At 43.6% G+C, this 15383-nt stretch overlaps 2 protein-coding genes across 9 annotated transcripts in view; both read left to right on the top strand.

The window, feature by feature from the left end:
* The window catches only part of ARFIP1 (ADP ribosylation factor interacting protein 1), a 45399-nt gene extending 42007 nt beyond the window's left edge, over nucleotides 1-3392 (top strand). For all 8 annotated transcript variants that reach the window (XM_033007236.2, XM_033007238.2, XM_033007235.2 and 5 more), the window contains one exon: nucleotides 1595-3392. In XM_033007236.2, the coding sequence (XP_032863127.2) occupies nucleotides 1595-1750 (156 nt within the window). In that variant the 3' untranslated portion in view covers nucleotides 1751-3392. The remainder of the gene's footprint in view (nucleotides 1-1594) is intronic.
* A 5582-nt stretch (nucleotides 3393-8974) lies between these two features.
* FHDC1 (FH2 domain containing 1) overlaps nucleotides 8975-15383 on the top strand; it is a 36960-nt gene continuing 30551 nt past the window's right edge. Inside the window, exons 1-2 of the mRNA XM_042808263.1 lie at nucleotides 8975-9039; nucleotides 13599-14231. Coding sequence (XP_042664197.1) covers nucleotides 13749-14231 — 483 coding nt within the window. The 5' untranslated portion in view covers nucleotides 8975-9039; nucleotides 13599-13748. The remainder of the gene's footprint in view (nucleotides 9040-13598; nucleotides 14232-15383) is intronic.

Raw genomic sequence — 15383 nt, 5'->3', positions numbered from 1 at the left:
AAATTGTCAGAGCAACCTAAACCAAAATTTGGACCACCGACAAGAGGTTATCACTTAAGTAGGATACTAAGGTCTCTGCAGATGTCAGTTTATGGGCAAAACTTAATTTTGAAATGAGACTGTTCAGTAAAAAAAAATGTGTTGTACATTCATGAAAGAAATTTCAACTTGTAGTGCTGAAACTTTTATATGTACCTGTGTGCATGCACACACACACATGCTCTGCTCTTTTTTCTCAAGGTATTTTATTTTGAAAGTGAATGACTATATTTCTGCGTATAGTGTAAATGTTATGCTCTTCTACTGTAGTTGCATGTCTAGAATATGTTGTTTTTTAAAAAAATTGAGATCTTTTCTTAAATTAAGGCAATAAAATATTTCTGTATCGAGTCGCATGCATTTCAGAAAAGCATGTTAGCCAAATAACCTGTTAAAACAGGGATGACCAACTGGTAGGCATAGGCCAAACCTGGCCCAAGGACAGTTTTCCTTCCCAGCATGACAGGAATAGACCATCCCTTGTGGATTGTGCTGAGAGATGAGGCAGTGATACAAAATTTGAGTAGAGAAAGCTTAGTCTGCTACCTACCACATCCTCCCTTTGGGCTCAGGCAGCCACCCTGTTCCTCTGTTCTCTTTTCTGTTGGCTGAATGCAACTGGGCGCAAGGTCTTGCAGGCTGAAAACGGGCACAGGGCCACCACCTTTGGGATTTGGGCTCTGATACGAGTACGGTGGTGCTGGACTGCGAGTACGCTCAGGGACAAAAAGGACAGGTTTTGGCTGCAGGAGGAACTGAACAGATGTCTTTTCAACACAGTACTGTTACTCATTCACAACTTCAGGTTTACTGGTGTGCTAGGATGAAAATGTAACATTTGTTTAACTTTGACTTCCTCAGTGCTATAGCTTGCCACAGACTAGACTGGAAGAGAAAAACAGTGATGCCCTCCAGCTGCTCTTGTGCTCTTCTCCCCAGATTTTGATTACTGCTATAACCTGTGTGTTTCATGACTACTTTGCAGAAGTGTTATAGTCAGGATATTGACCAAGTGCTGTAAACAATCCTGTGTTACAGGAGATGGCGAGAAATATTGCTGGGAAAATAACCTCAATTTGATTTGACTTAGGTATACATGAGCTGGGAAACAGCACCTCTCCGCAAGGCAGGGGGAGGGAAGGGAGGGGGCAAATAAATGAACTGTGTACTTAAATAATGCATTTGTCATGTACTGTCTCAGGGTAGCCCATTTGACCGCCAGGTAGCTATCTTAAACACAGGTTTGGCATCTAATTTCAAGGAATGAAGTACTTGTAATCAAGTGTTTGATGTTTGATAACATTATGCTGTTAAGTGAATTGCTTTTGGTCCATGCATACTGAGTTGATATCGACTGTTAAGCATACTTTATGAAAATTTTAAATCGCTTTACTGCTAAAGAATTTTGTATTTGCATTTTGTATTTTTAAACTTTTATTAAATTAAATCTATGCAAAGTCTGAACATCTCAAACACACCTATTTTTTTTATAACCGACTTGTGATGTTGTTAACATCTGCCTCCTCCTCTTAATTATCTCTATCCTTGCCTGCAGGTTAAGGTATTGCACAATCAACTTGTTCTGTTCCACAATGCCATTGCGGCATATTTTGCTGGGAATCAAAAGCAGCTTGAACAGACACTTAAACAGTTCCACATCAAATTGAAAACTCCTGGAGCAGATGCCCCATCCTGGCTTGAAGAACAGTAATTGGATCAGAGAAGAGGACCCAATGTTAATCTAAAATCTTTAAATCTGATAATAATTAAGGGTTGGGGTTGAAGGACTGTCGTAGTGATTCTTGCACAGACAACTTCATTTTTTTTTTTTTTTTTTCCCCTTTTATAATACTGCAAAGCTGAATTTGGTGGGAAGGTGGGTGACTAAGGTTACCAAACATAATTTCAAATGTAGAGCACTCCTTTTGTATGTAAAGGTTAGTGGCTATTTCTGTAACTGGGATGGGGGAGGGAGGCAGGAAGGGAGGGAGGGGAAACAAAACTGTTATAGATTTGCACTGACAAATAATGTTTTTGATTTCTGGTCATTTTGGTGGCTGGTCAGAATATTTCCAAATGGAGGTTTACATGATTTGTACCAACATCTGGTATTTTATAAATGAATATAGAGAACATCTTTAGTAATTTTCATATGACTTTTAAAAAAGGAGAGAGTTAAAAGACTATTTTGCAGATTAATAATATAAGGCCTATGTGTGATATCTGCATAGAAGGCAACAGTAGCGGATGGCTCATTGACTAGTGGAATTGCAGCAAATGCCTTTTTAAAAGATGTACCTTTCCATCATAGGTTCAAGAAAAGACACTAACGCAAGAATCACTGTCAGCCTGAGGCTTCTAAGCACACATTTTTGCTTTGCACCAAGTGGCTTGCTGAGTGAGGCCAACCATGCAGTGTACTAATTTCATTTAAAGTTTTACTTTATCTAAGAAATAAATACCGTACTAGCCTTAAATCACAGGTATGTGCCTTTTATAAGATAATATTTTCCACCAGTGTACATAATCCAAGAATCCTTTCTCATAATGGTTTGTCAATTCCCAGCAAGGGAAAGGAGACTGTGTAAATGCTGTTTCATTGTACACTTAGAGCAAGTTAAAGCTTTAGTTAACCTTCGCGGACAGGTATGATTTTGAGAGAGGAAATCAAGCCAGTATAGTTTTTCTATTTAATTGAAAAGCATACTTTGGTAATGAGATTAACATGGAGGATACTTTTTAAATTTCTCCATCAATTGTGTAGTCTTTAAATGTAAAATTCTACGTCAATTTTATCATAGACATTTTAAATTCAGTATATTGGAGTCCTCATTTGCACATGTTATGTTGCTTTGTGTTCTATTAAGTAAAATGAAATATTTCAAATATGTTATTTACAGCGGTGTGGATTGTATGATTTATGTACTGTATGTTCAAATGCCTTTCAGCTGACATTCTTAAAGTTTTCAGTGCTTAACACAACTGTAATGTAACTGTAAATCAAACTTTTTAATCATTCCTTATTAAATTCCTGTCCTGGCAGAGCCTTCTTTATGTTTTTTGTTCTGTCAGAATCTCTTGTAATAGTTCATTTATGTTCCCCAGAATGTATATCCTATGTGAATTTTGTATTCATATTAAAGGTGTTTGCAGTCAAACTTCCTTGACTTGTGATGGTTAAGAATAGAACTCAGCTTCTGCAGTGAAAACTGAGTCTTGTTTTTCTGAGTTGCCACACCTGCCCAGGAATTTCTGGTAAAGTGCTACGAGGTGGTAACATTGATGCTGTTTTATTTCAGCATGATTTAATAGTGTGCAAGTTCAACCTGAATGTAAACTCATAGTGAAACAAATCTTCCAGTATATGTAATTCTTGATTTAAAGCTGTGAAGGAAGTTTTAATTACGTTTCCAACTCTTGTGAAGCCACTGACTTCCACTGTCTCTGAATCTTGGCATGCGTATGGTATGATGGCACAAGAAAAGTTGGCTGTAGAACTGTACCATTGAGCTAGGAAATGCAGATAGCAGCATTATAGCAGGGATGAAGAATGCAAGCCTGCTGACAACAACTGAAATATCAGCTTTCAGAACACTATAGGAAAAGGATACATATGGAACACGTGCGATTGGTTTCTATTTCAGATTCACGCGTCTCCTGCTGAGGATATTCCTTGCCCAGAAGGAACTGATCTGTCAGAAACGGTAAGAGTGAATTTGAATCTGAAATTGCCTTATGCCGCAGTGACCCACGTGGCACTGTGTAACCCTCAGCCTTTTGCAATGGCTTATAAAATGCTAGTCTCTTCACCTGGAAGAAAAGGTTGACCAATGAAGATTACTCACTAAAATCTGTCTGTGTATTGTTTAATACTGGGGGGAAGGAAGAATGGCTTCTATTTTCCTCACCAAAGTGATGGTTCTAATTGTTAGCCTCCGTCAGGAGGGTTCTGTGTTCAGCTGATCGATAGGATATTAAACTGATTGCCTTTTGTAGTACTCTCTTTCTTTGTCCTCATTCAAATATATGTACTCATGAAATAATTCAGGCTCTCATGTCTTATATTCAAAGTTAGCTCTTTCGATCTAACCAGATTCAGAAACGTTTCCTTGTGGAGATCATACGAGGAACGCTCTTTCGAAGTTTCTAATGGGAATTGATTATGGTTGTCAAGCTTTGTAAAGCTGTATAAATATCTTAAGGTTGTAATGCTGGCATTTATCTAGGTAGACAGTTGTCAGGATGGATTTTTTTGTTTGTTTGAAGAGGGGGCCGTACCCACCGAGGAGAGTCTTATCTGTGAAAGATTTAATCTCTGTTATAAGTTATCACATTAGTGCTTCTAGTGTTGTGTGAGGCTTCTCAGGAAGAAGAATTTAAAGCAGTTAGCATTTCAGATATGCTGTCGTAGCTGCTATGCCAAACAGAGAGGGACCCAGGGAGCTGTTTCGTTTCTCCGTGACTGTACTGCCAGTTACCTGCACTCCTGGCTTGTTTGAAACTTACAGTTCCTGTCACTTTGAGTTCTACAAACAGCTCTTCTGCTCTAAAAAATGCTCTTCGGCATACTTCATTCTTTGTCAAGCCATGACAAAGAACCTTTCTGGTTATAAAATGTATCTATGGTTACATTTGAAGAGAGGTCTATGCAAGTAGAGTACAGTAACACAGCAGTATCATTAAAGTAACAGCTTGATTTCAATCTTCTGTCAACTAGTTTTCCCAGCAGCCTTATCTCTGTTCTGTCTCTACTTCAAAAAATGATCAAAGTAATATAAAAGGAAGGCTAAATGTTCCCCTCAACTATGTTTTGAACCGAACAGGGGGCATGTTCAGTTTGTATTCTCTGCTTATCTGCTCTTGTTCCTTGTTGTGGTGTTACAAGCATAATAAGGTATTATAATTATTTAGCATTCCCCATCTGCAATTATCTTTAGGGTTTGTTGGTTTTGTTTGGGTTTGTTTTTTTGGGTTTTTTTTTGTTTTTTTTTTTTTCAGTCTTGTTATCTCTTCCATGCTGCATGCTTGATGTGAGGGTTGTACTAGTCACAGATATGTATTTTAATTAGTCATTAATATTTTCGTATTTTGTGATTGCCCCCATCCCAAGCTTACCCAACTACTGGCAGCTAAGTTGTGTCAAATTGAAAGTTTATTTTTTTGATTAGAGGTTCCACAGAGGAGTTGACCGTTGCTTGGTTTATATTTTTCTCTGTTCTCGTTGTTGGTTGGCTTTATTAGTAGTTCTTTGACATCTTTATGTTCTTTCAGGTTGTTTTGGTGTTAAAGCTAGTGATGCATAGAAGGTACAGTTCTGTGTCAGTGACAGTAGTCTTGTTCACCCCGGTGCACCTATTTTCACCAAGGGTCTTTTCATTTCTGTCAATCTTATATGGAAACCAAGTGGCTGGGTAGATGGGATGTGTTTACACATTTTTGTCATCATGGCAATAGTTTGAAGTGAATTGAGCAAGTACTTTACCTTGTAGCGTAAGAGTAGCAAATCGGATGGCTTGTGCCTGCCTTGGTGCAGAAGAGCATAAATTGATAGAGGAGCAGTGGAAAGGAAAAATGATGTGTTGCTGTTTCATCAGTTTTCATTGCAGAGCAATGGCCTTGGACAAAAAAAGCTCAATCTATGGTTTGCAAATCTTTTGTTTCCTACAGCTGAGAATGGTGGCACAAAGGCACTACTTACTACACTTCAGCTGGCTTTCCTAAAAAAAAGTAAAAAAAAAAAAAATTAAGAAGGGGGCAGGAGCATCAACAATGCTGTGCTGTCCACTATTAGTTCTGTATTTCTGTTAAGTACTTATGCTCAGCAAAATGTGTGTTCAAGTTTTTATAATTGCTGTAGGTAAAAAACACGTTGTTTTCTGAACAAATACACTCTGTCTCATGTCTTTATGAGAACCCATTTTAAAGATAATAGCTACTGTAAGAATGGAAATATATGATACTCCAGGAGAAGCAGAAAAAGCGATTGAGAGTATCTTTCAAGAATTCCCTTGCATCACCAGTTGGTAGAACTTAGATGGGTACCAGTATGGCTGTCTGATAACATTTCTTAATTAAGTGCAGAGATCAGATATAGAACAGAGTAAACCTGAAACAAATTTTTAGTTTGGGTTTGCCCTGCTATTACTGTTTATGCCAGCATAAATCTATTGGTTCAGTCAGGAGCAGTTCAGCTATCAGCAATGTGTTCCTAGTAAATGGTACTTAACAAATGGTATGTCCTACTGTGCTAATTAGAAAAATAATTATACACCTTGCTGCCTTTTAAAGAATACTGAAAGCTGTAAATTCAAGCACTTAAAACTTAAATAATGCTAAAAACTAGTGTTGCCTGTTCAGTCTTGAACTTTCATATGTGTATGCATCATGCTAGTTTTATGTGATAGTGGTAATTAATTGCAGGGGTTTGTTTCAAGAGGTTAACTACCACAGTGCTTAATTTTGAAACCAAACAGAACTTGGTTTTAATGTGACTGGAGCGTCACGATTAACTTTCTCTCCTGCCTTTGTCCAAACATTGTAGAAATGAGAGCTTGTAATGAGGATGATGACACCTTTTGTTCGGGTGGTATAAATTGCTTTGTTCTCATTAGATCTGTTTGGTCATTAAATTCATGTTCAGCCTAAAGCATTAGAAGCTTTCTGCTCTAAAGCAGAGCTTACAAGAGAAGGTTATTTTCTCTCATAAGAAAAGAAAAAAAAAAAGGTAATGCCTTAAAAGAAGGTGATCTTGAAAACTATCTTGAGCATTTCGTTAACTAGAAATCTTCAAATATTAACAATAGGATTTGTTTTTGTAGTATACCAACCCATCTAAATGATATCTGTTCTAGGGAGGTGCATTTGTTGCTTATTATAGGTGGGGCTGCTCGATCTACCTATTATTAAAGTTGCTTAATACTTCCTACTTTAAAGACCTGTTTTCAGTTGTTTGTAACTTGGATTAATTTTAACCATGTGGGCAAAATCTTTGCCTGCTGAATGTTCACATTTTTAGGGGGAAAAAACACCAGCTCAAAATTTAAAATTGATTTGCTAACATTGTGTTTTGGAAAAGTTCGGGGGGAGAACAACTTAGAGTGAGGAAAAGTTAAGAGTTTAACTTCACATCCGGACTGGCTCCCAGGTCATCCGCTGCCCTGTTCAGTTTTTGGGTGAGTTGTTTTTTTGGGGTGGTTTGTTTGTTTGTGTTTTTTGTTTGTTTGTTTGTTTGTTTTAAATGCAATGCCATTATGCAAGCTTCTTGTTTGGCTTGCTCTTTCTGTCTTTCTGAGTGAACACTTGTGCTCATAACTGGCAGCAGCGAAAGCAAGTCTCTTTGGTTCCAACACAAGCAGCTACAGTCCAAGCGGCAACGCGCTTCCTCGCTGGTGACCTCAGGGGTGACCCGACACTCTCGAGGAATGTCCATGCTGCCTCAAAGCTGAGCGTGTCCTCCCCAGCTGCCGCCAGCCCTGCCAAGCGGAGATTCCTGGTAGGAATTGCCATTTACTGCAGCTGAGATGTTTTCATTATGTGAATTTTGAGCTTAAAACGACCAGGTTCTGACATAGCATTTCTTAAAATTTTCCTTGTCTTCTAATTGTTTGGGTTTTTTGCTTTTTGTTTTTTTTTTTGTTTGTTTGTTTGTTTTGGGTTTTTTTGTTTTTTTTTTTTTTTGAATCAACTGACTCAAATGGGCTGTCTTGCCAGACCAGTAGGTCAGACCTCTGGCTGCTACGCTGTAAGCCAGGGTGGTGAAACCTCAGAGACCACAGGCCTGGGCTCTGGGGCAGGAGCTGGGGGAGGCCGCCTGGCCCCCCGCTCTTCCTCCGGTCCCTGCATCCCGGCCCCCGGGCAGAGGCAGCAGCGCAGCTTAGGCACTCCACACCGAGATGTGACCTGATTTTTGTCCTCCTGCTCCTGCCTTCCCACCCCTGGCTGTGCCAAGGTGTGATTTTTCTCTCTCGTGTGCCCGGCTCAGAAGTTCTGGTGGCTGATTCTGCAAAGCTGGGGGTGAGGTTTTTTCTTTCTCCCTCCCTCCTTTCTCAGGCAAGAAAGCGTTTCTGATTCTGCCTCAGAATTGACCTTCTGAAGAAAGTCGTGTTGGGGTGTGTGGGCTGTGTTTGCTCCTTACACCTGTGACTATTTATTTACTTGAGTGAAGTTCTTAAAAAACGGTTTTATCCTTAAACTGTGGTTCACTCTCTTAGCAAAATACTGTAGAACAACATCTGTGTTTGCTGTATCATCTCCGGATGGCACTTTGGCTTTCAGGAGCCCACCTGTCCTGCCACCTGCCCTGTGTGCCGTAACCCAGGCCTCTGGTCACAACCCTGCCCGAAGCTCGCTCGTCCTGCCCGCTTTGGGGGGGACCCACTTCCAGGCGGGGGGGGGCTTGAAGGAGGAGGGGTGAGGGGGGGTTGCTGCCCTGCCCCTCCGGCTCACCGGCTCCCTGACCTGGGCTTGCGAGGGTGGAAGGCTTCAGCTGCGGAAGGGAGCCCCTTCCTTCTCAGCGGGAGCGTGGCTGCTCGCACTGCGGTCCTTGTCCTCGGGGAAGTGGTGCTGTGATTGCGCTGACAGCGTGTGGTAAATTGTATATATATACACGTGTATATATATATATGTATATATATATATATGTGTGTATATATATAGGCACACACACACACACACACACACACACACACGTAGGTACACCCCTCAGGCAGCTCAGCGGGCACTTCCTTAGCCCACGGCCCCGCCGGGGAGGCTGATGCGGCAGCGCCCGGCGCTGGGCCGGGCTCGGTTGCACCGGCCGGGCCCGGGGGGGAGCCCGGGGGCCGCCGCCGCCGCTGTCACCTGCCGCGGCCCCGCCCGCGCCGCGCCTGCGCGCTGCCCCGCCCTCCCCCCCCCCCCCCGCCCGCTCCGGCGGCGCGGCCGCGGCGCGATGGGAGGAGGCGGCGGCGGCGGCGGCACCGGGCCCTGCTGTGCGCGGTGCCGCGTGCTCCCGCGGGCGCGGAGGTGAGCGGTGCGGCGCGGAGAAGGGGGGGGGGGGGGCGGCGGGGAAACAGACCCTGCGCGGGTCCCCTCGTGGCCGGGCGGGGGCTCCGCGCTGCCGGGGGGGGCGCGCAAGGAAGGGAGGGGGGGGGTGTCTCAGTGTGTCCTTCTCCGCCTTGCCGAGACGGTGGAGGGGGGGAGCGCTCCCGGGAAAATGGGGTGTCCTCCCCGGGGGACCCCGGCGTTCGGCGCTCCGCCGCCGCTTCCTCCAGCTCCCGTGTCAACGGGCGGCAGCCACCGCCCCGTTGCCCTCGCAGGGCGGGGGGGGGGGGAGGGTGAGGGGGGCTGCCGCGGGGACCGCCGGCTCGCTCCGCCGCCCTTGAGGCGGGACGGGACCCCAACACCGCCCCCCCCCCCATTCCCCGGCCTCCTGCAGGGGTCGGGGTCGGGCAGTTTCCGCCGGGGAGCGGCGGGCGCGAGGGCGCCCCCTGCGGGCGGGGCGGGGCGGGGCCGCTGGGGCGGGGCGCGAGGCGCCTCAGGGAGCCCGAGGTGAGGCGGTCGCGGTTGTAGCCCGGGTCCGGAGCGGCACCGCCGCCGCGCACCTTACCCCCCCCGCCCCAGAAAAGCCCTCGGCGCTCCCCTGTGGCACCGGTTGGGGGGAGTTAGGAAGTCGGGGTCCCTCTCTGGGCCCCTCGGGTGGTCCCTGCGGCGGGCGCGTAGGCGCGCTGCCCGCCTCCCGCTCGCACCCCAGCCAAGCAGCCGCTCCGCACGTTGAAACAAGATGGTAAGGCTGAGGGCCGGTCCCCTTCCCTGCGGCGGCTGGGAGCCTGGACAAAAAAAAAAAATAACTGGACTCGAAGCCCTCTGACAGAGCCGGTAAGGTCCCTGCCCGCCGCCGGGGCCCTCTGTGCGCTGCCCGTGTCGCTTGGTGGTGAACCCGCGGGGAGGTCGCGCCGTGCGAGGGATTTTGTTGGATGCATGAAGTGGTTAGGCGCTAAGTTGCTGCGATAGCACGAGCTGCGTCTTCTTTGTAACCGACACGTTTCGGCAGGATCAGCTGGCTAGTTAGACGAGGCAGCGTTTGCAGTTTCTTTATCTGCAGTTAGCAACTGGTTGCTCTGTTTTACCTTTTGGTACGGCGGTTGTTGAGACCCAGACACCCAAATGCTCTGGTTGGGCTTTGGTGTCAAAATCGGCGTTGTTCTCATGAGAATTTGGAGGACGCCTGACACAGAAACGTGAGCAGCAGAGAACATAAGGCGCGAGTTAAAGGGAGTAATATCTTGCAGTCTGAATTACGGAATGCCCTTCAGCGCATTGTGCATTTGACCTGTTAATTTGTATACGCAAACGTATGTCCATCTCAGTGGCAACTACCTTTTTTGCAGGAAACAAATCACTTTAGAGCATTTGTCTTCTTACGTGGGGAGAAAGTTGTCCCCACCTTCTAACTTTGAAATCCATTTCCAAGTTAGGTTAGGTTGGCTAAAACAATGAATGAGAGAGACAAAGAAATAAAGTATTTCTTTCATGCCAAATATGGCGATTAAAACGTTCAGTAAAGATGTTACTTTAGAGCTTTTGCACTTGGGCTGTTTTGGATAACAAACACGCAATAATGAAGTGTAATTAAGACATCTTAAGCCTTTGTTCTTGGGTCCTTTTTTTTTTTTTTCCCCCCTTTAATCCTTTGAAAAGTGCAGCAAGGCTCCTCTAGGGTTAAAGTTTGGCTTGGGTGTTCTTATGCATCCCAGTCCCGGCGTGTCTCGGTAATCCTCCCTCCGTAGTTCACAGTCAGATCGGCTGCGTTGTTCCCCACCTCCTCTCACTGTACTTCCTGCTCGGAGACACCTGCTGATACCAAGGAGCAGCCCGGAGCCCGTCCCGGCTGCCAGCTTCTCTCCTCTCCCTCCCATGGTAATGGCGGGGGTGCTGGGAACATCTTTGAGCCATTCCTCCGAGAGGCAGCAGGAGAAGGGAGTTTTGACCAGTCTCCTGGTATCTGGTAACTCGAGACTGCTGTTCTCTTCCAAGCAGGTGACCTCTGTCACCTGCATTGTGCTTATCTGTCAGTAGACAAAGCTGAATGCCAGCCTTTATGCTGTGCCTTTCCTTTCATCCCTTCCTTCCAAATGCTGATTCTTCCTTAGGGTTCTGGGTGACGGTTACCTCATTTAAAGCAGTACAGGGCTCCTTGGCTTGAAAACAGTTTTTCCTGTTCTATCTATCTATCTTTACATCTAGGTTGGGATGTTTTCTTCCCCTTGCGTTCTCCACTCCTTTCACTAGGAGTGTCCCTTGTCTAACTCTGAAGCGCTCAGGTCTGAGATCAGTCGTTTTCCACTCTTGTGTGTTAGCACTGGGACTCTGATGATTCATTGCCTACAACTTTGTTTCCTTAGGATTTGATCCCATTTTTCTTAAAGCATTTAGATTTATTGAAAGTTTCACAATGAGGTTCTTGCACATTGCCCAGGGGCATGGTCGGTCAGTCTGTCTGTCTCTTTTTTTTCAATCTGTGGGAACCCAAGTTAGAAAATAATAACTGTTGAATACTACTTTGTGATGGTGGAAGACTAGCTAATACATTTTTCATTTTAAAATAAGTGGTAGGGAGGAAAAGATTTTTTCCTAGTGGAGTATTTCTTTAAATTAATGCAACACTTAATTGCTTTGAGTGGTTAATCTCTTTCCACCACCTTGCACCTGCTTTTTTATGCCTCTCTGCTTCTATGATCTTGAACTTGGGAGGAGAGGCATGAACATACAGAGCTCTGTAATAGCAACTGGGTATTAATGCCGACTTAAATTTTAAACCCTCAATCCCGATCAACTTTCTTTGTAGTTCTTCCCCTTTTTACCCTGCCTTTAAAATACTGTCCATCATTCCTATGACTTACACCTCATACAGGTTTTTATGTATGTTTTCTATTCTTGCGAATACCTTGGTAACGTAAGGGATAAGGTTAGAAAATCTGAAGCAGGAAAGAAGAGTTTGTTGCTACCTGTGCAAGCTTTTGACAACAAAAGGTACAGTGGATCATTTTGTGTCATTTTCCATTGGCTTCATTGAAGCTGTGAGTGGCTGAGTCCTTGCAGACCAAGAGAGAATTTGCCCTAAGGCTTGTTTCTGTGACCTGGGTCTGTTTGTTCATGTACACTCTAATGATGGACCTCTGGCAAAAATAGTGAAGGTTTTTCATCACTATTATACAGTGTCAAATTGATCTGGATTGCTATTAGCTCTATGTGAACCCTGCTGAAGAGGCATACAACTAAATCAGTGCCAGATTTCTGATTTGATACTGTTCTTGTGCCAGTGCGTTACTTCAGCTTTTTCTGTTGAGCTTTCCTGTGACTGATTTTTGCTCAAGGACTGTCTTTATTCTATCTAAACTTGTATTTTGTGGTATCTTTGATTTTTTTTGTTTGTTTGTTTTTTGTTTGTTTTGTTTTTTTTCAAATTCCTGATTTTTTTTTTTTAATATAATTTACAAATTTCCATAAAACCATGCGGTTCTTCGTTGGTCTGTAATGGAAACACCTTAATTTGTTTTCTCTGAGACTTAGGAAGTAAATCTGTTTTAATAGATTTGGCCTGTCAAAATTGTGCTTTTCGCAGAAGTCATGCTCTTACTTGAAGGTTTACTGTCAATAGCAGCATCTTCATTTAGTAGGTGACAGTATAAGAAAAATCGCTCAAAACTATTGTGATTCCTGTTAAGCTGCTTCATGAGGTAATCTAGATGTAAAAGCATTCCTAAATACTTAAAGCTTTGCATAGGTACAGTGCTTAGGATGTGTAGGCTACTGTTCCTGTCAGCTCCTCTGTCCTTTCTCTCTCCCTCCGCTTATTGAACTGGCTGTGTTAACCTAGACACTAAAGTAAATTATAAAGGGCAGCTTAATCAAGCTGTGGTCTTTCTTCTCTTAGTGCATTTTGTGAGGTAGTGTAACCTGACCAGTAATGGTAAAATGCAGATACTCCAAGTTTATGCTCAGTGAACACAGAATGTTTAGGGACTGCTCACTGTTTTTCCCTTATTGACAACTGTGTGAAAAATATGAAGGCAAAAAAGAAGTACATTAGGCTAGATTGTTAAATCATTGACATATTGTTCGTTATTTTAATGCAGCTTGGACTGAAGCCACGAATTAAAAGGATTCAAACGGGGTCTGTTTGATCCAGTTAACCCAGGACTGTAGTTAGTACTTACGTTTTCTAACTGTGTGTAATCACCTCTAAAAAAATATCTAAAATTATGAGTGGAATAATATTTGTTTGTTTTAATAATTTCAGATAAATACGTTCTCTTACAAAATTGCACCGAATTGAGATTAACAGATGGGTTTGGTATTTTCATTTTCATACATGTTCTTAGAACCTAAGTACCCAAAGCTATATGAAATCTTTGTGTGGCTAAATTTTACACAGTTGCCGTGGGAAAGACTTTTGATTCACTAAATTTCCCTTCTGGATTATAAGCTTGATAGCTGTTATACCTTAATTTTAGTGTCTTTTCAGCGTGAGGGACAATATCCAGTCTCTCTTATCTGAGTCTCCCTATTGTCCTTTGTTGTAGGTTGCGAAGATGGTACAGTCCCCTCTTGTGTTGCCGCTGCTGGCAGACTAGAGTTTGAGAGGGCGTGATATCAGTTGCTGCTGCGCTCGCTACTCAATGTTTCAAACTGCTCCAAGGAAGTAACACTCTCCTCTTTGGAGAGGCCATAAAATGCATGTTATGAATTGTCTCTCCTTGGTCAATGATAAAGAAAATGGGGCTATTCCAGTCGCAACGGGATTAACGAACGAGGATGCGACGACAGCATCGCAACATTCTCAGCCTGCAGCGCCACCGCCCCCTCCGCCATGTCCCCTCGCAGGGGCACCCCCAGCCCCTCCGCTCCCCCCGGGGATGCCGCCCCCCCCGCCCCCCCCTCCGCCACTGCCTGGGCCAAGCGTACCCCTGCCTCCCCAGCTGATAAATGGGCATGACAACCACGGCAAAAAAAAACGAATGCGGAGCTTCTTCTGGAAAACTATCCCTGAAGAACAAGTCCGCGGTAAAACCAACATCTGGACGATTGCTGCAAGACCGCAGTATCAGATTGATACAAAGACAATTGAGGAGCTTTTTGGGCAGCAGGAAGAAACCAAGCCCCAGGACCCCCGAAGCCGATCTTTAAAGTCTTCATTTAAAGAGACGAAAGAGGAGGTAAGAATTGAAGTAAAGCCTCTCTTTTACATAATGCTGTAGGAACTGGTGTGAATTCTGACTCGCCTTTGTCTCTTTCTCTGTTGTGTTTCATCCTTATGGCAAATTTGTCTTGATTTGAAGGAGAGGGGAACGACAGGGAGGATAAACTCTTTGTTCTTAGTGGCATGCATTTGTTTTTCAAAGAGCTAACAGTGTTTTATTGTTTTAACTTGGTAAGTGCTGTGATTTGATCACCTGTTGAAATAAATACAAATAAGTGGAGGGAGCTGAAGACATCTGTATTTACTCATGTTGGATAGCCCTTGGGTTTTCAGTGTGAAACATAGGTGTATTGTAACTTTTCTCTTCAGCTCTTCCACTATGTCTGCTGTGCAGAGAAAATGTTCTGTGTGCAAACAGGCACCAGGCAGGAGAGAAGAGAATCCTCTTCAGGAGTTAATGCTGTATATATCCTTAATGTCCGAGGGACATCAGGAAGGGGGGAAGTATTGGTGTGGCAGTGAGGAAATGGAACATAATACAGTGATTAAAGGAATTTGTTATTTAATTGAGATAAATTTGATGTTTCAACTTTCATAAACATTACTTTCCTGCTAGTGAAAACTTTATTTCATCTACCCTGCTTTTCCTGGACACTAAAATAACCTTCCAAGAAGGTCTGAAGATTATGACTGATTTCTGTTCTGCTGTTGAGAAGGTATATACCGAGCACTTCCAGGTTCAAACACTTTCTGGTGAACTGATAAATATCTGTTATAGTTCATAAATCCAGATTTATTGACAGCCTCGTTGAGAAGCCTGAATTGAATTGTTTTAAGTTATCCTTCTATGAAGTAATTGGAGGTTCGAAATGCAGATTTAATCACCTGTGTATCTACATGTATGTTAGCTCGTAAACAAAATGCAGAGGGCACTGGGTTCAGAGATGTAACAATGTATCAGTTTTTAGTGAGAAAATAGGGACTTGAAGTTAGTGGTATCTTGCAGGATTCGGGAGATGTCAAAACAGCATCAGGAGGGACAAGGTGAGAAACCAAGGTGCTGATCATGTGCGAGTTGAACATAGACTAAAATAAAGGGTTTAAAACAGGCACGGCTATTGCAGCCTCTGAAACTCTGACATTAGGAAGGAGTAATTGGGGCCATCGT

This window comes from Tyto alba, unplaced genomic scaffold, assembly GCF_018691265.1.
Source record: "Tyto alba isolate M040663 unplaced genomic scaffold, T.alba_DEE_v4.0 Super-Scaffold_6, whole genome shotgun sequence".
Classification (NCBI taxonomy): domain Eukaryota; kingdom Metazoa; phylum Chordata; class Aves; order Strigiformes; family Tytonidae; genus Tyto; species Tyto alba.
This window is presented reverse-complemented; position numbering and strand designations above follow the sequence as displayed.